This window comes from Hyperolius riggenbachi, chromosome 9, assembly GCF_040937935.1.
Source record: "Hyperolius riggenbachi isolate aHypRig1 chromosome 9, aHypRig1.pri, whole genome shotgun sequence".
Classification (NCBI taxonomy): domain Eukaryota; kingdom Metazoa; phylum Chordata; class Amphibia; order Anura; family Hyperoliidae; genus Hyperolius; species Hyperolius riggenbachi.
Window position 1 is genome coordinate 9,644,720 of NC_090654.1, and position 23,548 is coordinate 9,668,267.

Below are 23,548 nucleotides of genomic sequence, written 5' to 3' on the forward strand. Positions count from 1 at the left end.
CCCCAGGGGAGGTTTTCTTCGTTACAGGTTTTCTTTAAACATAAATAAAACTGTGGAATATCTCAAAAAGTAATTTTAGGAGAAGGAAGATAGATACAATTGTTTAATTCATTCGTTTATTTCCTCTCGGGTGTCCTTTAAGCGATAAATCCATTCTCCATCGCACTGAGTACAGGGTGTGTGTGAGACATTCCCATTGATGTTTATTGCACCTAATGGTACAAAGCTAGCAGCAGTCTGATCAATATTCCATTCCAGAACAAAATCTGATCCATATCAATAGGTACAAGTTGGTAAAATGTGAGCATTTCCCTTGTTCTGATCAGTGGGATCAAAATTGTAAACTCGGGTGAAAGTGAATACTTGTAATAAACGGAATACCTTCTACGTGGACATGAAAGGTGCGCTGGGAGGAGTCCATCTGATTGGTGCCTCACAGTGATATGTCCCATGATCCTCTTCTGTCACATCCTTAATCTTCAGGATTTTCCATAACCCTCTATGGTGGCCCGATATTTCACAGAATTACCTCCGTCTTTCCTCCAGAGGATGGTGGGTGTCGGTCTAGGGAAAAATAATCCATAAAGAACCACTATAAAGAGGAACTGTAGTGAAATTAACATTGATTAAAATTGCTTATTTTTTTACAATTTTTAATTTATAGATGGTTTAGTCAGTGTTGTCCATTGTAATATCTTTCCTCTCCCTCATTTACATTCTGAGATTTATCACTGATGGTGACATCTTAAGTTCTGCCAGGGAGCTGTACGGAATGTTTGTTACGGAGAGTTCAATGCACAGAGGAAGATATTGCTTGCTTGGCAGTTTGAAAAAGCCATCATTTCCCATAATGCAACGAAGTTCACAGACAGGAAACTGTCAGCACCATGGTCATGACATCACACTGTGGGAGGGGTTTCACACAATATCAGCCATACAGACCCCCCCCCCCCCCCCCCCCCCCGCCTGATGAGAAAAGGAAAAATACCTTCTCCTGGAAAGGGGGTATCAGTTACTGATTGTGATGAAGCTAAAACCTGGGTTACAGGTCCTCTTTAAGGCCTAGTGCACACCAGAGCGGTCGGCTGCGGTTGCGATCCGCTTGCGGCTGCGGATCCGCTAGGGTAATGTATTTCAATGGGCTGGTGCACACCAGAGCGGGAGGCGTTTTGCAGAAACGCATACTCCGGGCTGCTGCAGATTTTGGATTGCGGAGGCGTTTCTGCTCAATGTTAAGTATAGGAAAAACGCAAACCGCTCTGAAAACGGCACTTCAGAGCGGTTTGCCAGCGTTTTTTATTACAGTAGCTGTTCAGTAACAGCTTTACTGTAACAATACATGAAATCTACTACACCAAAAACGCTTCACAAAACCGCAAAATGCTAGCTGAAACGCTACAGAAAAAGAAGAAAAAGCGTTTCAAATCTGCTAGCATTTTGCGGATCTGCTAGCGGGTTTTGGTGTGCACCGGGCCTAAGACTTGATTCATCACTGTTTTATAAGGGCTGATACTATAACGCTTCCTAACAGCAATCCCCATGGGCGTAGAGCATTTTTAGACAAACATCCTTCATTGTGCTCCAGATCGGTCAATCATGTTCATTGTTCTAGCTCGCATGCAAATGAATGCACATTGTAATATAGCTTTGAAATAAACCAATCAAATTCACTCCTGGTGATTTTGATTGGCCCAATTCCAAGTTGTATGCTATTTGCATGCAAGCTACAATTATTAGCATCTCACGGACCTTCTCTATTCACTACTTTTGCTAGTGCCGACATTAAGGGGCCCATACAGTGGTCGATTCAGCCATCGATCAATCAATCGATTCAATAGAATTGTTTGTGTAGAAATCGATTCTATCAAATTCCCCATTCGATCGATTTGTAGCTGAATTCGATCGATTTGATCTATCTGACAGGATAGAAGATCTAGGTCGATGTGCTGCTGACAGCAGATCGATGGCCCACACAGAGTTGCGTTGGATCTAATGGTCCAATAATGCATTTCGATCGATTTCTGTTCCTAGTGTGTGGCACACATCAGATAGATTCCCGAAAGATTCAACCTGACAGGCATCTGACAGAAATCTATTTGATGGTCGAATCTGCTGCAAATCTATAAGTGTATGGTCACCTTTACGTACAGTGCTCGAGCTGGAATCGGTAAAGGCAAAATTTACAATCAGAATTCCGACTTCCTGATTCCAGGATTTGCCAAACAAAATAAATTATTTGTGCAGTTTTAATAATCGCAAAATTATTTGCAGGGGTGTAACTACGGGGGGGGGGGGGCAGTACCTGCCACCCCAGAGGGGCCCGGAGCTGTAACGGGGGCCCCAACTACTACTACTTCACTCTCTCCAATAATGGGGCCCATTCTTCAGATCAGGTGCTTCTGTGGCTACTTGTTAGGGGTGTGAAGATCATGAGGGGCACACTTGTAAGATGGGCTCCCCAGGTTGTGAGGGCCACAAGGGGAGGTAAGGGAAGGGGTGTAAACATTGGGGAGCCCCTCAAAGTTTAGCTGGGGGGCCCTGTGATTTATAGTTACGCCCCTGGTTATTTGTGATATTCATCAGTGATGAGCAAAAATTCCAATATTCTTTTCACAGCATTTTTTTTTGCAAATCTATTAAAGAATTACATTTTCCAGCAAAAAAAAAAAAAATGCATTTGAAAAATCATTTGCACTGATATATAGCTTACTGTATGCTGTGCCTTTTTAAAATTATCTTTAAAGTAGTATTGTACCTGTTTATTTTTCGCACATTTCGAACTACTTTTCGGTTAGCCGAGCGCATCCGGCAGGTGGCGCTAATAATATTAAAAGTTAACATTAACACAAAAGTGTTAATGTAACCGCTTGTCGGCAGGTGGCGCCAATTACATGAATACTTGGCGTCACTTAAAATGTTAATGTCACCGGATGTATAGTGTTTGAAGTGGCCGGCTTGCTGTGGCCAAATGTATATTAAAAAGTGAGTTAATTGAATGAGAAATAAGCCGGCGGCAATGTAACCGAGGAAGCCGCCGGCTTCATCTCTCGCTCTCCTCCCCCCTTGCCTTCTCTTCTATACAACACTGGCAGCCCTGGGGGGGGGGTGGGGGGGGGGGGGGGGGAGGAGGGGGCCACTCGTGACACTCGTCTCCCCCCAGAGTCGTTCGTCGCAATAACACAAGCAGGATTCCCTGCCGCGACGAACGGCTTTGAGGGAACACGCTTGTGTGTGTGTGTGTGTGTGTGTCCAGGGCTGCCAGTGTTGTATAGAAGAGAAGGCAAGGGGGGAGGAGAGCGAGAGATGAAGCCGGCGGCTTCCTCGGTTACATTGCCGCCGGCTTATTTCTCATTCAATTAACTCACTTTTTAATATACATTTGGCCGCAGCGAGCCGGCCACTTCAAACACTATACATCCGGTGACATTAACATTTTAAGTGACGCCAAGAATTCATGTAATTAGCGCCACCAGCCAACAAGCGGTTACATTAACACTTTTGTGTTAATGTTAACTTTTAATGTAATTAGCGCCACCTGCCGGAGGCTCTCGGCTAACGGAAAAGTACCCATTTTGATTATGGTACTTATTTTCGAGAATGAAAATTAGAATTTTCGCGTTACTTCTTTTTTTCTTTTGCAGTCACATCACATTGTATTTTCACAAATATATTTTTGAAATCAAAAGTAGTGTTTTCAATGCAAAAATGACTTTGGCAACTATGCTAACTCAACAATATTATTCAATATGGCATACTGTATAACACTTACACAAAAAGAACTAATGAAATAATATGCTCAGATAAGGTTACAATATACAGGTGAAACTTGAACAATTAGAATGTTGTGCTAAAGTCCATTTATTTCAGTCATTCAACTTAAAATGTGCAACTAATCTATGAAATAAACTCATGACATGCATAGCGAGATAGTTCAATCCTTTATTTGTTATAATGTTGATGATTATGGCTTACAGCTTATGAGGACCCCAAAATCTCAGCCCATTAGACTATTGTGAAAAGGTTAAATACTCTCAGCTCAAAGGCCTGGTGCACACCAAAAAACGCTAGCAGATCCACAAAATGCTAGCAGATTTTGAAACGCTTTTTGTTATTTTTCTGTAGCGTTTCAGCTAGCGTTTTGCGGTTTTGTGAAGCGTTTTTGGTGTAGTGGATTTCATATATTGTTACAGTAAAGCTGTTACTGAACAGCTACTGTAACAAAAAACGCCTGGCAAACCGCTCTGAAGTGCCGTTTTTTAGAGCGGTTTGCGTTTTTCCTATACTTAACATTGAGGCAGAAACGCATCCGCAATCCAAAATCTGCAGCAGCCCGGGAGTATGCGTTTCTGCAAAACGCCTCCCGCTCTGGTGTGCACCAGCCCATTGAAATACATTACCCTAGCGGATCCGCACCCGCAAGCGGATCGCAAACCGCGGCAGAACCGCTCTGGTGTGCACTAAAGTGTCCGACTCTAATCAGCTAATTCATCCCAAACAGCTGCAAAGGGTTCCTAGTTCATAGATTAGTGTCACCTTTTAAAGGGGAACTGAAGAGAGAGGTATACGGAGGCTGCCATATTTATTTCCTTTTAATCAATACCAGTTGCCTGGCAGCCCTGCTGGTCTATTTCTCTGCAGTAGTATCTGAATAACACCAGAAACAAGCATGCAGCTAGTGTTGTCGGATCTGACTTTAAAGTCTGAAACACCTGATCTGCTGCATGCTTGTTCAGGGGCTATGGCTAATAGTATTAGGGGCAGAGGATCAGCAGAGCTGCCAGGCAACTGGTATTGCTTTAAAGGAAATAAACATGGCAGCCTCCATATAACTCTCTCTTCAGTTCCCCTTTAAGTTGAATGACTGAAACAAATGGACTTTTGCATGATATTCTAATTTTTAGAGTTTCACCTGTATTATAAATAACTGATTCTTTTGTAATTCTTAACAAATACAATTATTATTTAATTGAAATCACACTAAAAAAATTAATTCCAACTTTCCCAAAAACTTGAAAGAAGTCAGAATTCAGGATGGATTTACGACCATTAAGTCAGATCTGGGAATACGTTTTTTTTTTTACTCTCAAAAAAGGGTTTTATTGAAATCTGGGAATACGTTTGTGTCTGGGGTGGGTCTTTAATATTTCAGATGAAGTAAAAGTTCTGGACTACCAGATGACATTAGCAGTCTACTGGGCGTCCGATGTTGACGGCGTAGAATATACATTTACTGTACGGAGGTTTTAGGACAATACGAAGATGGAGAAACTCACAATCCTTCAGCAATGCACTCCAGCAGCAGAGTCTCCCCCTTCAGCACGACGATCGGATTATCCCCACCTCCTTGAGTCGTTAGTATTTTTGGAGCTCGATTTTTGATTGATGTACCTAAAAATATGAAGATTAGTTAAGTATGTCATTATCTACCATGTGTAAAGCACACTTCACTGACGGCCTTCAATCAAGTGAGTATAGAGTGGAGTAAAAACAGATCAGGGCTCAGGAGACACTATTAATATTTTAAATAACATTTTTATTAATAATATTAATAGTTTTATAAGTCACCAACCTGCTGTAGCGTGAGCCGCACCCCTATAGGTTGGAGAGATTGGGGTTATTGCATGAACGGATCTCCCAAAGCAATATTATAAAGCTTTTCTTACTGTAGTTGACTTTGAGCGTCATGGGCGTCTTCTGTGCCATGTGCCGGATCCTGGGAAACGCAGCCACGCAGGTGTAGTTCTGCAAACTGTCCATCCGAATCACGTGCGCAAAATACAGCTTTCCATCCAGTCCGGCCGACACGCGACTGTTCTGAGGGATGTGGTTCAGATCTGGAATAAAATCACCACCTTAGTACATACTGAGCATTATGTTTCATATGCAATGATAAATACGCTTCATACATAGAGATAAACTGTGTGACCAACAATAAATGCATACATTTAAAGCTAATGTCAATAAAAAATAATATTAATAAAAAAAACCAAGAAAAACAAACAATGGAGAGGAAAGGCTCTGGGTCCAATAGAGCCTTCCCTCTCCTCTCCCATTCCCCGCGTTCAAGCACTGTGACGCTGTTCCAATCTACAGGATGCTTCAAAAGTCTTCTGGAGCCCGAGTGCTCCCAAAGACGGGCGACTCCATACTGCGCATGCGTGAGCGCAGGAGAGAGCGTGCTTGTGCCAGCGCAGTTCGGGGCTGTTTGTCTTTGGGAGCACTCAGGCTTCTGAAGACTTTCGAAGCTTCCCGTGGTGGCATAGAGCAGTATTTGAACAATCGGTGGCATACTGCTCCCGGGGGTGGCAGCACAGGTATGCAGGTACCGGGAGAGAAGCTGGAAGGCCCTACAGGACACAGAGCCTTCCCTCTCCTTAGATGAGTATCTGTTTTTTTCAGTTCACATTTACTTTAAAGGCATCAAAACCTAAAAGAACTCCTTTTAACAGCCTGGAGCAGGACTTCTCCGAACGCCAATCACTGCTGCCTCATGGAGGAGAAGAGATCAGCAAAGCAAAGCCGCTCGTTGAAAGGCAATTAACGTCTATGAGAGGGCAGACAGGTCCTTGTGCTAAAAGCGTTAAAATACCACTGAGATAAAAATCAGAAAAATGTCAGCTCCATGTGTGCGCATACAGATGAGATGTACACAAGCCCCAGGGTAATACAGGTAGTCCTTGGTTAATGAACGAGAGAGAGAGAGACTGCAGGTTCATTCTTAAGCTGAATATTTTGTAACTTGGAAGTAAACACACCTGCCAATGCCTGCACCCAAAACATCTGCTTCACTCTAATGGAACAACTGATGTTATCACAACATTTTCTCACCAAACCAGGAGGTGATGGACCTGATCCATCAGTGTCTTCCTGGCCTGGTACCCGGACATGTGCAGCCACTGAGGTACCGTCTGTAAAATCTGTCTAACTAGTGATGGTAGTAAGCCTTGATAATGACAGATGCTGCACAACCATAGAGATGCCTTTCATAACAGATCCCATTCCTGGGGGTGGGGGTTGGGCAGAATGCTTGGGTGGGGGTTGGGCAGAATGCTTGGTGAGTGCATTACTCTTGGGAGGAAGCAGATGTAAGAATTGAGAATGGTTTGCCAACTTAAAGAAACAGTAAACTGTCAGGACCTAGGTGATGACATCACACTGTGGGAGGGATTTCTCCACAATATCAGCCCTACAGATATCCCTGATGAACTTTTAGAGAAAAGGAATAGATTTTTCTTGGGAAAGGGGGTATCAGCTACTGATTGGGATGAAGTTTTAGGCCCCGTTCACACTTGCGGTTTAGTAAAAACCGCACCGGATGTCCGGACCGCACCGTATCCGGACCGGACCTGATCCGTACGGTTCCTATCCGGATCCGGTCCGTTTGCATCCGGTTTCCGTGCGGTGTGAACACGGTTGCGGTCCGGATCCGGTTTCTTAAGGAGATACACATCCTGTAAATACCTGGGGTCTGGGAGGTCAGCAGAAGGGTCTGGGGTCATTGTTGGAGACAAGTGGACGTGTGGAGACCATCCGTGGATACAGAGACTGCAGTTGGGACCATGGATCCAGGCATTTTTTACTCGTAAACCTGGGAATTCTCTCTGTTGTTCGCCTCCTTCAGACATATCAGACATGTTGCTGGCAAAAAGAGCTCCAGCATGAAATCGCTGCTGCCCCACTCTTCGCTGGGCCCATGTGGTCCCCATCCAAAATGCATAGGAAGTGGGGTAGAACGTCCGGTTTTTGTAGCCAGTGTGTTGTGCGCTCTCCGGCTCTCATTGCTTTGTATTGGCCGGATGGTGCAGTCCGGCTCCGCTCCGGATACGGCTGCCGGAGGAGCCGGACCAAAAAATAGCGCATGTTGGAACGGACGCCGGAGTCCGGATCCGGCCCGGATCCGGTCCGGCTCCGGTCCGGCAGAACGGACGCATGTGAACGGACGCATAGGCTTTCATTGCTATGCCGTGCGTCCGTTCCGTCCGTTCTGCAAGCGGTCCAGCTCCGGCACGGCGATTCCGGATGGCCACCGCTAATGTGAACCGGGCCTAATCCTTGGTTACAGTTCCTCTTTAACTCAAGGAGCTATATCAGAAATGGGATCACTGAGTTGCTGCATGTGGAAGACTGGTCCTCAGTTGGTTATGGAATAACTAGATAGTTGTAACAATTACCTCTTCTCTAGATCAGTGAAGACATACTAGTGGCCACATTGAGCACCACAACTATTGTGCTTTCATTCATCTTAAATATAATATGTTATAATCCAGAAGAGAGAAGGTCATCCTCTGAGGTCCGCAAATCGAGTTACTCTCGACTCCCTGCCAAGAAGTGGTGAGGCATGTCTACATTTACTGTCTGAAGAATCTTGAGCGGACTGTAACCCTTGCATATGTAGTAGAGTTGAGTTGAAGCTATCGGAGGTCCCAGAAGAAAATTTATCGCCTTTAAAATGACCCAGAGTAACTTTGGTCAACATAAATCTTCACCGGATCCAGAGGTTTCAGCAGTCGTAAATAACAATAACCATAACAATAATATTTTTTATAGCGCTTCTCTTCCTGGGGACTCAAATAGAACTCAGAGTAAGGTCCCTATTGGTCAGTGCCGGCACATTAAAGGACCAATCTGGAGGTTTGAAAGGTCCAAGGGGATGGACTGCTTACTGACACTAGGAGACTTACTCCTGACACTCTTAGGAACAGCCGTATCATTCGTATCATATCTCCAGAATGAAAAGACCTATTGCATTGCAACTTTTTCTCTAACTCTGTTCTTTAACACCGAATGCTCAGCTTTATACTGCCTTGGTTTACTTCAGAGTGCCTTATAATTGGTCATTAGGAAATAACATAATGTACATTCCTCTGAAGAAGAGTTCTACGATTACTATACGCTTTTACCTGGTGTCATCCAGAGGATAGAGACCGGTGGGATACCAGGAGGCGGGTCACAGCTGAGGACAGCCGGGTCTCCTTCCTCTAACTCCAGGGGTGGGATCTCTTCTCTGGGAAAGGAGGGATCTCCTGCAGAACAAAGCTTCATATGTTCATCAAAAACACAAACAGAAGAGTGTTTACAGAAATATAGAGTCTCCTCCTCTGTAATGACTATAATTCAAATTCAGTCATAAAATCTTCATGGAGTTTGTATGTTCTCCACATGTTTATGTACCGTACCTTTCCTCCCACATTCCAAAAAAACATACTAATAATCATTGTTTTCTTTTAAAATCCAAAATTGACCTTAACCACTTCAGCCTTCAGTCGTTTTCACTTTATGCATCCGAGCAATGTTCACCTCCCATTCATTAGCCTATAACTTTATCACTACTAATCACAATGAACTGATCTATATCTTGTTTTTTCCACCACCAATTAGGCTTTCTTTGGGGGGTACATTTTGCTAAGAGCCACTTTACTGTAAATGTATTTTAACAGGAAGAATAAGAAAAAAACGGAAAAAATGCATTATTTCTCAGTTTTCAGCCATTATAGTTTTAAAATAATACATGCCTCCATAATTAAAACTCACGTATTGTATTTGCCCATATGTCCCGGGTATTACACCGTTAAAATTATGTCCCTATCACAATGTATGGCGACAATATTTTATTTGGAAATAAAGGTGCATTTTTTCCGTTTTGCATCTATCGCTGTTTACAAGTTTAAAATAAAAAAAATATTGAAATATTTCATCTTTACATTGATATTTAAAAAGTTTAGTTTTTTTATTGTAATTTTTTTTTTTTTTATGTATTAAACATTTTATGTGGGTATTTTTGGGAGGGTGGGATGTAAACAGTATTTTTATAATGTAAATGTGTGTTGAGTTTTAATTTTTTCACTTTTAGTTGTAGTTTTACTTTTTGGCCACAAGATGGCGGCCATGAGTTTGTTTACATGACGTCACTCTTAAAGAGTAACTGTCAGGCTGCAGAAGCTAATTTAAACCTCTATTCTCCTGTGTTAAACAGTTTAGAAGGAAGCCATAAAGCAATTAGTGAAGATAAAAATCTCAGTTACCTTTGATGTGTGCTTATCAGCAAGTCTGTTATAGAACCATAAGGACGCAAGCCGCATACTAAACTGCAAAGCATTCTGGGGCCCTCCCCTCGGCTGCTAATGAGACGGTACAGGAGCTTCTAATCAGTCCAGCGCGTAGCACTGATAAATATCCGGGCAGAGTACACTGCAGGAGTCAGCTATTGTTCCTAGCCACATGGCTCATTAATATTCACTGCACACTGTGTTGTTCAAGTAGGAGCTTATCTGTGATCAGGAAGCAGGCAGGACATGACGACACATTTGACAGAAAAACATGGAGCCTGCCATGAGCTGTCAGGAGCATCTATCTCTGCATATACTATATACAAATTCTGTGAAATCCAAACGTGGACAGTGAAATGCATATGTAATGTAAGTACAGCCAGTATTTAGCTACTGATATATGTGTTTATTTTCTCTGAGACCTTATACCTAATAGCTCCTCTTTAAAGAGAACCAGAGATGAAGCACCCTCATGTATTTTACCTTATAAATCAGTGGGAACATGACAGTAAACACCTAATCTGCTCTTTGTTACATTGTTCTCTGTTTAATTTGCCTGTTATCACCTCTAAGATAAGAATCCCGACTAAGCAGTCGGCTGGCTTTGCTACAGAAAGATTATAGCTTAGACTGTGTTCTTTTGTGTCTTTTCAAGTCCAAGCCTGCCCCCTGCTGGCTTTGCTCAGAAATCATTATAGCTGAGTCATTATAGCAAAGCCAGACTCAATGCACAGTCCGGGATTCTTATCTCAGCTAGATAACAGACACTTTTAGCAGTGAGGATGAAACAGAGGGCAGGGTAGGTGTTTTCTCTAATGTTCCCACTGATTTCTATGGTAAAATACATGAGGGTGCTTCGTCTCTGGTTCACTTTAAGCGTAACGTACGCTTAGAGAGACGCATCCCCCATGCAACAGCCAGAAAAAGCGAAGCTTCCGAGAGAAGCTGTCGCTTTTTCTGCGAGGGAGAGGAATCAGTGATCGGGCACCATAGCCCTATTCAGTGATTGCCTGGCTAACGAACCGCGGGCCGGGAGCGCACGTGCATGCTCGTGATCGGCTGCGGGAGCAAGCGGACGCGCACATGGCCTCCTGGGCGTAGCAAGTACGTCCAGGAGGCCGAAGTAGTTAAACTATATGGTAGGGACTTGACTACAGCCGGTATTAGATTGTGAGCTCCTCTTAAGACAGTCAGTGACATGACTATGTACTCTGTAATGTGCTGCAGAAGATTTCAGTGCTGTATAAATACATAATAATAATATGGTAGGACATTAGACTATGACTATGGTAGGATTAGAGTGTGAGCTCCACTGAGGACAGTCAGTGACATGGTTAGACTCTGCTGTTGTGTGAAGTTGTACATAACAATAACACACACAGCTCTGCTCTTTACATATTAATGAACCTCCATGAATATATTACTGTAGCTGTATTTATCATTTATTCATGCGAGCTTCCTCTCCTGTAATTCTTCTGTATATCCCTACAATGCAGCGTAGAAACTTCTGCTGTCGGAAATGACGAGTCTACAGATCCCAGCCCATCGCTTAATGACAGATATACAGATTACCCAGCATGCTCCTGGAGAAGCAGAACTCCTGTTACTGATAACCAGTTACCTGGAACCACGAAAGTGGTCTCCTCAGAGATGGCTGTTCCCAGCTTATTGAACGCGTAGCAGCGATACGTTCCGTTGTACGATAGAATGTTGCCATTGTGGTGGATGATGAAGGTGCCGGAATCCTTCTCTGTTCTGACATCCGGGTCCTTAAATGGGTTGTACGCATGCCCATTCCTCGTCCATTGGTATCTGTGTAACGAAAACACCACAAGCTCGTTACCACTGACAACTGGAGGAAGGCTATGCTAGACTAAAGGCCATACATGGGACTATTTTATATTTTTTTCAATTCCAGGATTCTGATTTTTTTTTTTTTTTTGCTTGAATGATAAATTAGACTCATCGAACCAATGTACCACACACTTGTATTCAATTTTGAAGAAATGATGATAAAAATGTTTGAATAGAATTTAACAATTGGTTGGAAGTAGAAATTGAAAGCAAAAATCCCTTTCTTTAGATTTGATCGGAAATGGTGTTTATATGACAAGAGTGGGAGTGGTTCTAAGATGTCACACAGCAATACATTGCAGCATGTGAGACTAGAGCTTTTGATAACCGTACTATGCTTGGCTTAAATTTCAGGAAAAGCCATTACAATTGCCTAACCTTAACTGACCCCCCTGTCGATGCCTAACCTTAACCACCCCAACCTAAGCCTATGCTAACTACCACGCCTGTCAATGCCTAACCCTAACCGACCCCCTTTATCGATGACTAACCTTAATCACCACGTCTCCAATGCCCACGCTAACCAACACCCCTGTCATTGCCTAACCCTAACTGACCCCCTCCATTGACGCCTAACCCTAACCAACCTCACCAATGCTTATGCTAACCACCACCCTGTTGATGCCCAACCCTAGGTGACCCCCTTCATCAATGACTAACTCTAACCACCATCTCTCCGATGCCTCACTCTAACCACCACCCCACATCGATGCTTTACCCTAACTGACCTCCTCCATCGACGCCTAACCCTAACCACCCCCACCAATGCCCACGCTAACCACCACCCCCGTCAATGCCTAACCCTAACTGACCCCCTCCATTAATGCCTAACCACCCTCACCAATGCCAGCACTAACATCCACCCCGACGCCTTACACTCTAACTGACCCCCTCCATCGATTGCTAATCCTAACCACCACCCCTCAGATGCCCAACTCCAACCAACCCATCCAATGCCTACGCTAATCACCCCTCCTCGATGCCCAACCTTAGCTGCCCCCCCCCCCACCCACACACACACACAGATACCTAACTCTAACTGACCCCCGGAGCAATATCCGCTGGTATAACTGTTGCTTCTGCTGCCGAATACGCTAATTAACAGGTGCCGGTAACCTGGTCCCAATAGTCACCATGCGCCACCAGCACCCAAAGCATTGTGGTAGCCGCAATTAACACTGCGGTCAGTGCGGCTCCAATTTTACAATAATGCCGCCGGTGCTCAGATTAACAGCTTCACTCCAGCCTGGACTATCCATATAACTGCTGGTCTAGTTCTAGTTTTCTATGTGAGAAAACCACTACCTGTGTTGCATGACTCAATGCTCAGCTACTGAAGCACAGAGGAAGAGAAGCAGCTGATTTAACAGTCAGTTTCAGAAAATGAAGGATTTACAAGTCAGCCACTAACGATCCAATTTCTAGCAAAAAAAATCATTTGCGCATTCAGATAAATCTGATCGGATTGGTTGTAAATAATATCCGTTGATGGGCACATTCCATTACAAATTATTATAAAAACAGTGGTATGATTGTATTTTTGTCGAACCAAAATTGGGAATTTCTTGTCGGTTGTGATAGATAGGAAGCATGGATTGGTTCGTTAATGGTGTCGTGAATGATGTATTGCGATATTTCACTTCCGATCAGAATTATCTGATCACTCGAACGATTATTGGCTAGACATTGGATCGTTAATGGCCACCTTAATGTTGCCTATGCCAGTGGTAGGTAGAAAGTGTACACTATGCATGGTCTTCCAACTTACTCAGGGGTGGGGTTTCCTTTGGCTTTACATCGGATGGCAAAGTCTTCTCCTACAGGGAAGGCGACCTGCTCTCCTGTGGTCACCTCGGTAAATGTCGGCAGCTGCTCCACTGCCAGAGATAAAACAGGGAGGGAAAACGTTTCAGGTACATCTCTTTTATTGCAAATCATCGGCAAACAAACTATACATTGCTACTTATATATTCTTATTTTCTATCACAGCCTGTCACAGGAGCCCTAGTGGCTGACCGCAATTAGCCTTCTAAACGGTGCCAGCGCACAGATCGTGCGAACTCTGGTCGCAGTCAATGCGCAGGAACCGTTAAGAATTAGCCGCAGACAACTCAGAAGGGAGCCTGTGAGACACGGGTGATTACAACTTCACCCACTGGTTCAGAGTAAACTGCCACCACCGCGGTTACCATGGGACCGTGGAGCCCACTAACTGACTGACTAGTCCTGCAAATAAAACGGTTAAACACACGGTATTCTGTCTAGCCAACAACAAACAAACAGTAGCGTATCTTCAGAGACCCGGGATCAGTTCTTTGTGTGCTGATAAGCAGGGTAGCGGACAGTGAATGACTTGGAGAAAGTCGTTTATTCACGCAATATAAATAATTAATATATACAGACAATGATGAAAATCACCAATTAGTAAAACAGTAATAGCCAGTATGAAAAATAAAAGAATGGAGCAAAATACTTAGTTCCTGGAAAGATGTCCTTTTTGTGGGAAAAATCAGAGTTCTGGGTTTCAATCAGAGTTCAGACCAGGTGGATGCCAGCATATCCTCAAGCTGGCACCTGATGAGTTCAAGATGTTCCAGGGTGGAGGACACTGAGTTTGGGTCCTCTGCCATTCTTATGCCCCTGATTCAGTAGGAGGGAGTGAGGGCGGGGAGCCATACACCCCCTTAGAAGATGAGATGAGCCTTCCCCTTGTCCTGGGGACTAGAAATCATATCTACCCATATATGGGCTTTATCTCACAGAACCGTACAGGTCAGGGCAGATTTATTAACATTTTCAGGTCTGTCTCGATTTACCCAGCGCCCTGATACCAGACATGAGGGGTGGGACCCCTGTGGTATCATCAGGGCACTTTCAAACTGCCTCACTGGCAGTCCTTACCTCAGAATGTTCTGAAACTTCCTCAGAACCAGCACCGGGGCTCATGCTACACTTCCCCCACGTTTGGCGAAGCTGCCATCTCAGGAACCCCAGAAATATGACAGATCTTGGAAGTTATGGATATGCTATGAGACTCAGGTTATTCCCAGGCAAAGGCTCTTTGAAGTTTGGGGCAGCCAGCTAGGTGTCACCTCCCCTGCTGGGAGGGAGCCAGCGGGTCTGGCTTTTAGCCCAACTAGATTGCTTCTGCCATGGTGCTTGTCACCTTATACCTGATGGATGGGCCATCAGCACAGCTTGAAGCCAGGGACTCTCCGGGGCAGATTAGGCTCAGGCTCATTAGCATATCAAAAGAGCCATCCAGCCTTTAGGATGGTGCTCTCTCTCTGCTAAGAAAAGGACTTCAGCTGCCCCTACACACTCAACCCAGATTGTATCGATTTGAAGCGCAATCGATGCAGGGAATCGAGTGCGATCGCTTTTTCTTCACGGGCGGTTCCAGGACGCGCCTGCGGCCCCGCAACCGTCCGTGACACAGCCCATTGGACAATATCTCCCAACTTTTTAAGGTGAGATAGAGGGACAATTAAGCCACGCCCCTCCCACGCCCATGATCACGCCCTGTCACACCCTTAGTCACGCATACCATAAAGATTTCATAAGAAAAATATGTTGTTTTATAATTCAAACCACACTGGTCCTTTCTATCCCGGTTCAATTTAAAGGATGTGGATAAAGTTTAGAGTCAATCACATTTTCAGTAGACAAATATATATATTTACATAGAAAGAGGGACAAATGAGGAGGAAAGAGGGACAGGGTTCCCAAAGAGGGACTGTTGGGGGAAGCAGGAGATTTGGGCGCATGAGACAAGTGGACAAAAAGGGCGCCCCATTCACTCCCATTATAAATATCGTTTACCGGGCGCCGAACAGGGAAAAAAAGGCGCCGGAGATTATTAACGTTTTACAAACGGCGCCCGGAGATTTTTAAGGTTTTATAACTGTGCTTGTGATGATTTAACTTTACAAAATGAGCCCGTGACGAACAACGTTTATAAAGATACTAAATCACTATTTCTAAAACATTTCTAAAACATTATTATCCACCCAAAAAAAATATTTACATTTTTGTATTTACATTTTTTATTTATTAATGTTTGTAAAACATTATTATCCATAGGGGGTCTTAGGTTTAGGCACCACCAGGGGGGTCTTAGGTTTAGGCACCAACAGGGGGGTCTTAGGTTTAGACACCACCAGGGGGGGTCTTAGGTTTAGGCACCAACAGGGGGGTCTTAGGTTTAGTCACCACCAGGGGGGGTCTTAGGTTTAGGCACCAACAGAGGGGTCTTAGGTTTAGGCACCAACAGGGGGGGTCTTAGGTTTAGGCACCAACAGAGGGGTCTTAGGTTTAGGCACCACCAGGGGGGTCTTAGGTTTAGGCACCACCAGGGGGGTCTTAGGTTTAGGCACCAACAGAGGGGTCTTAGGTTTAGGCACCAACAGGGGGGGTCTTAGGTTTAGGCACCAACAGAGGGGTCTTAGGTTTAGGCACCACCAGGGGGGTCTTAGGTTTAGGCACCAACAGGGGGTCTAGGGGTTAGGGATAGGTACAGGGAGGGTTTTTAACAAACGTAAATATAAGTTTCAGTTTAGAAACAGGGAAGATTAACGTTTTAAGAATTGCCGATCTCATACACATTATTTAATGATTTATAAATTCTTAAAACACTATTTGTAAACGAAATTCTACACAATATTTCTATAAATGATAATACTGCTTATCGTTTACACCACGCGCCCTTTTTTCCCGACGCCCTTTTTTGATGTACGCCTGTTGGGAGCTATGCCATTGGAAATTCACAGGAATCAGACTGACACAAGTTCTTACACTCCTCACCTTCAAAATGTATATTCAACATCCAGAAAACATGAACTGTGTTGAGGAAGAGATGGTTTAGGTACAGACTTGCTGGAAAATGTTCTCTCGTGGAGAGGTGTCAAGCCTCCCCATTGCGCTCCTGGATAGTGCTAATGTAGCATGAACTTATTCCCGCAGGGCGACCGCTTTGCAGTATTGGTTTTTGACCCTGCATAAGTTGGCATGCGAAAGCAGTGCTGCTCGGATACCCCTTTTCAAAATCCGGATTGGATTCGGATCTGGATACCCAGATATCCGATCCGGGTCGGATATCCGACCCCAGTATCCGGGGTATCCAGGCGGATTCGTATATCTGAATAGAAAAACCGGAAGTGGCCTTTAAATTGCTTTAAAAACATTTTTTTAGTTTAAATGAGGCATGTAGCTTCATTTTTTTAAAGGGAAACACTAATTGATGATGTGGGGACTTAAAATCCCCCCCCCCCAAAAAAAAATGGCTGTCAATTAACATCAGGCCTAGGTTCCAGTCAGCGGTCGTGCAGCCCACATTGTGTCCAAAGTCCAACCGCACATCTGGGACATGACAGTGTTCAGCCCAGACACCTTGGCGGTGAGAGCAGCAAAGGCAGCAGGAGCAGGTGGCACTTTGCACATGACACTTTGCACGCTGCATGTGGCACTTTGCACGTGGCACTTTGCACGCTGCATGTGGCACTTTGCACGTGGCACTTTGCAAGTGGCACTTTGCACACGTGCTAAGTGCCACCTGCCACGTTCAAAGTTCAACGTGCAAAGTGCCACGTGCAAAGTGCCAAGTGCCACGTTACATAAGCCAAGTGCCAAGGGCCACGTGCCAAGTGCCATGTGCCAAGTGACAGTCAGACAGCAGAGGAGAGGACATTACTTGTCACACTGGCACTGCTCAGCAGCACAGCATTTCTGTAGTAAGCTAACACAGTAGTACTACTACTCTAACAACTACTAGCACTGACTGCAGTACTACAGTACTAAGTACACAATAACACAGTAATCCTATTCCCTAACCTAACCTATTCTGTAGCTAAAGCTAATAGCTGGCCAGCAGGCAGCAGCTGGCCTGGTCTGTGCACAGCACACACACAGACACATAGCGGCTGCCTGCAGTAGCCCTGCAGCACACACTCCTGACAGTCACACAATGAAATCAAGCTAATTAACAATACAATAGGGTAGTGACAGTGAAGGGGTTAATCACTGAACAGCTTTAGGTTTATCACTGTATACAACACTTGCTAGGCCAGCAGCACTGGAGCATGTCTCTCAGTGAGCATTCACAAGCAGGGCCGGATTTGAACTTTTTGCCGCCCAAGGCCCACTATGACCAGCTGCCCCCGGACCAACAGCACCCTAAACTCCCCCCCCCCCCCCTCCCCACATGGCAGGGATTAGATTGTAGGGTCCTCTGAGGACAGTTAGTGACATGATGGAAGGGATTCAATTGTAAACTCCTCGGTGGGCGGCACATTTGGTGAGTGACAGGCGGCTCAGAGAACACTAGTGCCTGTTTGCAGCCCTTTCATCCCCTGAGTGCCAGATCCGGCTGTCAAATATTCAGCACGCTAACTGCTAATGCCATCCTGCTGCCCACAGCCCGCCCCTTGCTTTCCTGGTGACCTAGGCCATGGCCTATGTGGCCTTGCCAGAAATCCGGCCATGTTCACAAGCAAGGACGAGATTTCTCATCATGGCAGCCCTCATTATACAGGGGAGGCTGGCCAGGGTTCCTTTCTGTGATTGGGTGTCACGGCTTAGGCTGGGAGCCCTCTGATTGGCTGAATGAGGTCAGGTGGGGCTGGCCAGGGTTCCCCTCTGTGATTGGTTGCTAGGGCTTTTGCTGGGAGCCCTCTGATTGGCTCAATGATGTCCTGGACGTCATCTACTTAGTTACAGTATCTCAATAGTCGGATATCCGACGGATATCCGCGGATATCCGGATTGCCAGCCAACTATCCGCAGATAGCTATCGGGATTTGGGCCCAGGTATCTGGAATCAATACCTAGATTCAATGTAATGTTTTTCAACATAATTTTATGTGTGTTCAGGCCCCCAGCAGTCTGAAGTACAATGTTCCGGCCCTTGACCCAAAGAGTTTGGGGACCCAAACCAGTATTTACCAGTATTTCTTATGAATTTTCGCCAAAGTAATTTTCACATGGAAAGTCCTATTTTCGATTTGAGAAAAATTTTGCAAAAATTGCTTGAAAAATCGTGTTTTCAACCGCAAAATTGCAAAATATATCTATATTTTAGCCAGAAAAAGGCAGAAAAATGATATTTTACCACAACTATTTTTGATTGAGAACGTGGAAAAACAATATATTTACCGTGACTAGTTTTCAGCGAAAACCGCAAAAAGTAACTTATTTTTGATGGAATTTTCGCTCGAAAATCTAATCTAATATGTTTGCGAAAATTAATCCGAAAACAATCTTGGCATTTTTGCTCATCACTGATATTCACCATATATGTGCACAGATCTTTACATGAGTCCTGAAAGAGGGACAAATGATGAAGAAAGAGGCACAGAGGGTTCCCAAAGAGGGACTGTCCCTCTGAGAAAGGTACAGTTGGGAGCTACGCTTGTGGCTGCTGCACTATAGGTGGATTCCAGTGCCCAGACATACCTGGCAGCCGTTACATCTTGTGGGATCTGGCTTCAGCTATGGTGTGTTGGCAGCCAAACCTACTGCAATATCCGAAACTGCTTCAGGACAGGAAGGCGGGAATCTGACAGGAAGTTGCCCCTCTGAGAGCCCCACAGAGTAGTGACACCTTGACAAATATTCTATGCTCTGTCCTAAGCAAATAACAGAAATAAGTCCTGCCTGGCGTTTTATTAGAGTCTTTAGAAAACCTGCAGGAACTCTAATGTGTTGTTGTGCGGGGAAATGATTCAGCCTGGCCTAATCGTGTCTCCACAAGCCTATTTCATGTGTTGGTGTTGATATAGCAACATGGAGAAAACATTTCAGCATTAAACATTTCCTGGTATTTATGCCCCGGGGTCTGTGGTTCGCTGGTACTTCTTGTGTGAATATATATTTTAATCGGGGCAATTATGATCTTCTTCAGAGCCAGGGATAGTAACCATAGCTCCCAACTGTCCTTCTTTGGAACCCCTGTCCCTCTGTCCCTTTTTCCTCCTCATTTGTCCCTCTTTCAGGACTGATGAACAATTCTATGTAAATTTATGTATTTTTCTATTGAAAAATGCATGTAATTGACTCAAAACTTCATTCCCATCCTTTAAATTGATATAGTTCTTGTTTTGTTTTCAAAACATTTTATTAAGTGGTAATTTGTGATACAGAACGGCATTTTTAAGTGTACATCAACATACCACCATTTTGTTTCCAAACATTAATATGAAGGAAAATGAAGCAGGATTGAAAGGACCAGTGTGGTTTGAATTATAAAACAACATATTTTTCTTGCGAAATCTTTATGGTATGCGTGACTAGGGGTGTGATGGGGGTGTGGTTAGAGGTGTGGTGGGGTGTGGCTTAAGTGTCCCTCTTTTTTATCTGAAAAAGTTGGGCGCTATGGCAGTATGATATAGGCGGGCGCGGTGCTTCCTGGCCATGCCGCTGACGCAGCTATTCAACTCATTCTAATAACACCCAAACAACCCAATCTGGTGGAAGAAGAGCTGCCAGAAGTCTGCAACTAGCCCCGCTCAAACAGTAAAACAGTCATGTTTAAAGGGGCACTATAGTGAAAGCAAACATAGACAAATAAGAAGTACATTTTTTCCAGAGTAAAATGAGCCATAAATTACTTTTCTCCTTTGTTGCTGTCACTTGCAGAAGTGACAGGTTTTGGACTAGTCCATCTCTTCAAAGGGAATTCTCAGGGATTTATTTATTTTCAAAAGCACTTAGTTTTTTGGCAGTTGGACAGAGCAACAGCCATTCACTGTGTAGGGAGCAGGGAAGCTGGCCAGCATCATTGTTTAAATCCTTTTTAGGGAATATCTTTATAAAGAATAAAAGCCTTGCTGAGAATCACCTATGGAGAGATGGACTAGTCCAAAACCTGTCGCTTCTGTCAGATTTCTACTACCTACTGTAAGTGACAGCAACATAGGAGAAAAGTCATTTATGGCTCATTTTACTCTGGAAAAAATGTACTTCTTATTTGTCTATGTTTGCTCATATTTGAAATTTTACAATTTCGCCATAGTGCCCCTTTAACCTATGACTGATGATTAACTTTGCAGAATACTCCTCCCAGAGCATTCTGGGAGACCCACAGGGGAGTAACTAGAGAAAAGCAGCCCCTGTGACCGCAGTTCCTCTTTAACTGCTTCCAGCTCAGCACACAAGTGATTCACCCCCCCCCCTCCTTTTCTGCCCACCAACAGAGTGGTTTGTTGGTGGGCTGTCATGGCTCCTGGGATGTTTATTGATTTATTAATAAATATTTATGTCGTTTTTTTTAACAATAAATATTGCTATTTTTTTTTCTATTATCCCCTCCCTCCCTCGCCAGCCAATCAGCGCAATCGGCTGTCATAGGCTTCAGCCTATGAGGGCCAATTGTTCTCCTGTCTCCCAGGGGGACAGCCATGTTACACGGCTGTCCCCAGTACAACGCTGCCTTACATCACAGCACTGTACACTGTAAATAGACGGCGCCTTCGCCATCTAACAGTCTCCTAGCGGTGATCGCTGCTGAGAGACTGATGAGCCCTGCTGATCCTCTGCCTCAATACTTTCAGCCATAGACCCTGAACAAGCATGCAGCAGTGTTATTCAGACATGACTGCAGCCAAATAGATCAGCAGGCAACTGGTGTTGCTTGAAGAGGAGCTTTCAGCCATACTATCTCAGAAAACAATATCAAAACACATACATAAGTAGATAAATACTTGCTCTACTTACATAACATATGTATTATACTGTCTACATTTTGATCTTAGTGATTTTTCTACAGTAAAAAAAAAGGAGAAAATCCTTCTTAGCATTTCCCATTTTAACTATGGCTATTTTGAAGCCAATCCTGATGTAATTTCCTCCCTTACGCTCCTCTTCCTGATTGTGTATGCATTGCCCGCCCTCCACCATAGAAAGTGCATTGTCTCAGCATAAGAAATATTGGCCAATCAGAGAGGAACAGAGGTGTGGGAGGGGAAAACGGGAGGGAAAGAGGCTTCAGCCAATCAGGCTGCATTAGTTATGTCTGAGGGGAAGTACAGAAGCAAAAAAAGGACAACCCAGCATGCCCTGCAACTTCCCTTGTGCAGCAATGTACCAAATAAGAGTCAGGTAAACTGGGGAATGATCATTTATCAACAAGAAAAGTAATAGTGATTTTAACTTTTGGATTGCCTGGTTAGCATCCGTATTACTTGTTTACCAGATAAAAATAAAGAATAGATTTTTGATTTTATGCCCGACAGTTACACGTTAAAAGCAAATATGGCAGCCTCCATATTCCTCTCACTACATTTGTCCTTTAAAGTGCAAAATCCATTTCGGATGTGATAAGCTTTTAATAGTGTGTTTGCTTCACAATTGCATATTACGTATTTATACCCGCAGAAACATTTTTTTCTCTTTACGAACAAATCCGTGTAAATTCCAGTGGAGATGAAAGACTTGCCCAGGGCCACAGTGTAGTGTCGGCACGTGTCATCCTCCTCCGCATGTGGGGCGTGGCTGTCTGCCTGCCATAGCCATGTGACTTTCTGGAGGCCGTGACTCAGTTCACAATGCAAAATGCAATCTCTAGTGCTTAACGATTGTGATTTTGCAGAGCAATTTTCAGAGCGATTTTAGAAGGAATGTGAGATTTTGCAGAACCATTCAAGATGACTTGTTCCAGAAAAATGCTACATTTTACTGAAATCGCATCACTGCTGTGAGGACACCCTCATAGGGTTACATTAGCCAAGCTCTTGTAGTGAATCAGCCTTTAGCACCCTTCTCCAGTCCAACAAACATCACGATGGCAAATGCACTGCGATCCCGATTACCTTCATTAAAAACAAGTGCAGATTTTTGCAGCAATTTTCTTCAGCTAATGAAAAATCTGATAGCTGCAAATCGCAAGCAGACAAAATATACAGCATGCAGCGATTTATCGAATCGCCGCAAATCGCACCGGTGGAAAAGGGGCACCACGATAAAAATTTCGGCAAAATGCAAGGGCTCCGATAATTGGACCAGAGCACAGCCAGTGGGATTGGAAATTTGTTGGTATACGTGATGGGATATTTCCCCCGTGGCCACCCCCTGAGAGAGGTCATGGTGGTCCCTCTGCTTCCAGTCTCACAAGCTCTTATAGACCTGAATGGATACATTTTGGTCCTTCGATCCACATACTGCTGCTGCAAAAAACATCCTTCATTTTCTGAATAACAGATTTTTTTTTTAGTCTAAAAAAATCCCAATCTGGTAAAACCGGTTCTTTGAGGCGACAGTCTTACTGATGTCACACAGCTGGCGATAATACCCTGACCCCGCTCCCTCCCTCCCCAGCCATCGCTGCCCTGTTATACCTACTCCTGAGGGTGGTCAGCTGGAATGGAGCCAATAGACAATCTCCTCTAGACTGAAAGCTTGCAAGGGCAGAGACCTCCTCCTAGTGTTTCTTATTCTGCTGTAAGTTATTATATGAATATGTCCCAGTATTGGTGAGGTCTCACACCGCACATCAGCTGTGTATATATTTGTTTTGCTGGATGACCTGTCTGTACAGTTTTGAACTTCTCATGTATTTATGCCCCCCTCTATTTGTGTTGTACTATGTACAGCGCTACGGAAGATGTGCTATACATAAATTAATAAAATAATAATCTCCATACAGTGCACAGACATTG

The 23,548-nt window shown here is 44.1% G+C and overlaps 1 protein-coding gene across 1 annotated transcript in view; it reads right to left on the reverse strand.

Moving 5' to 3' along the window:
• CHL1 (cell adhesion molecule L1 like) overlaps window positions 1-23,548 on the reverse strand; it is a 444,338-nt gene that overhangs the window by 45,411 nt on the left and 375,379 nt on the right. The window contains 8 exon segments of the mRNA XM_068251901.1: window positions 382-429; window positions 432-488; window positions 491-564; window positions 5,274-5,388; window positions 5,664-5,834; window positions 8,901-9,023; window positions 11,668-11,858; window positions 13,669-13,777. Of these exon segments, the coding sequence (XP_068108002.1) occupies window positions 382-429; window positions 432-488; window positions 491-564; window positions 5,274-5,388; window positions 5,664-5,834; window positions 8,901-9,023; window positions 11,668-11,858; window positions 13,669-13,777 (888 nt within the window).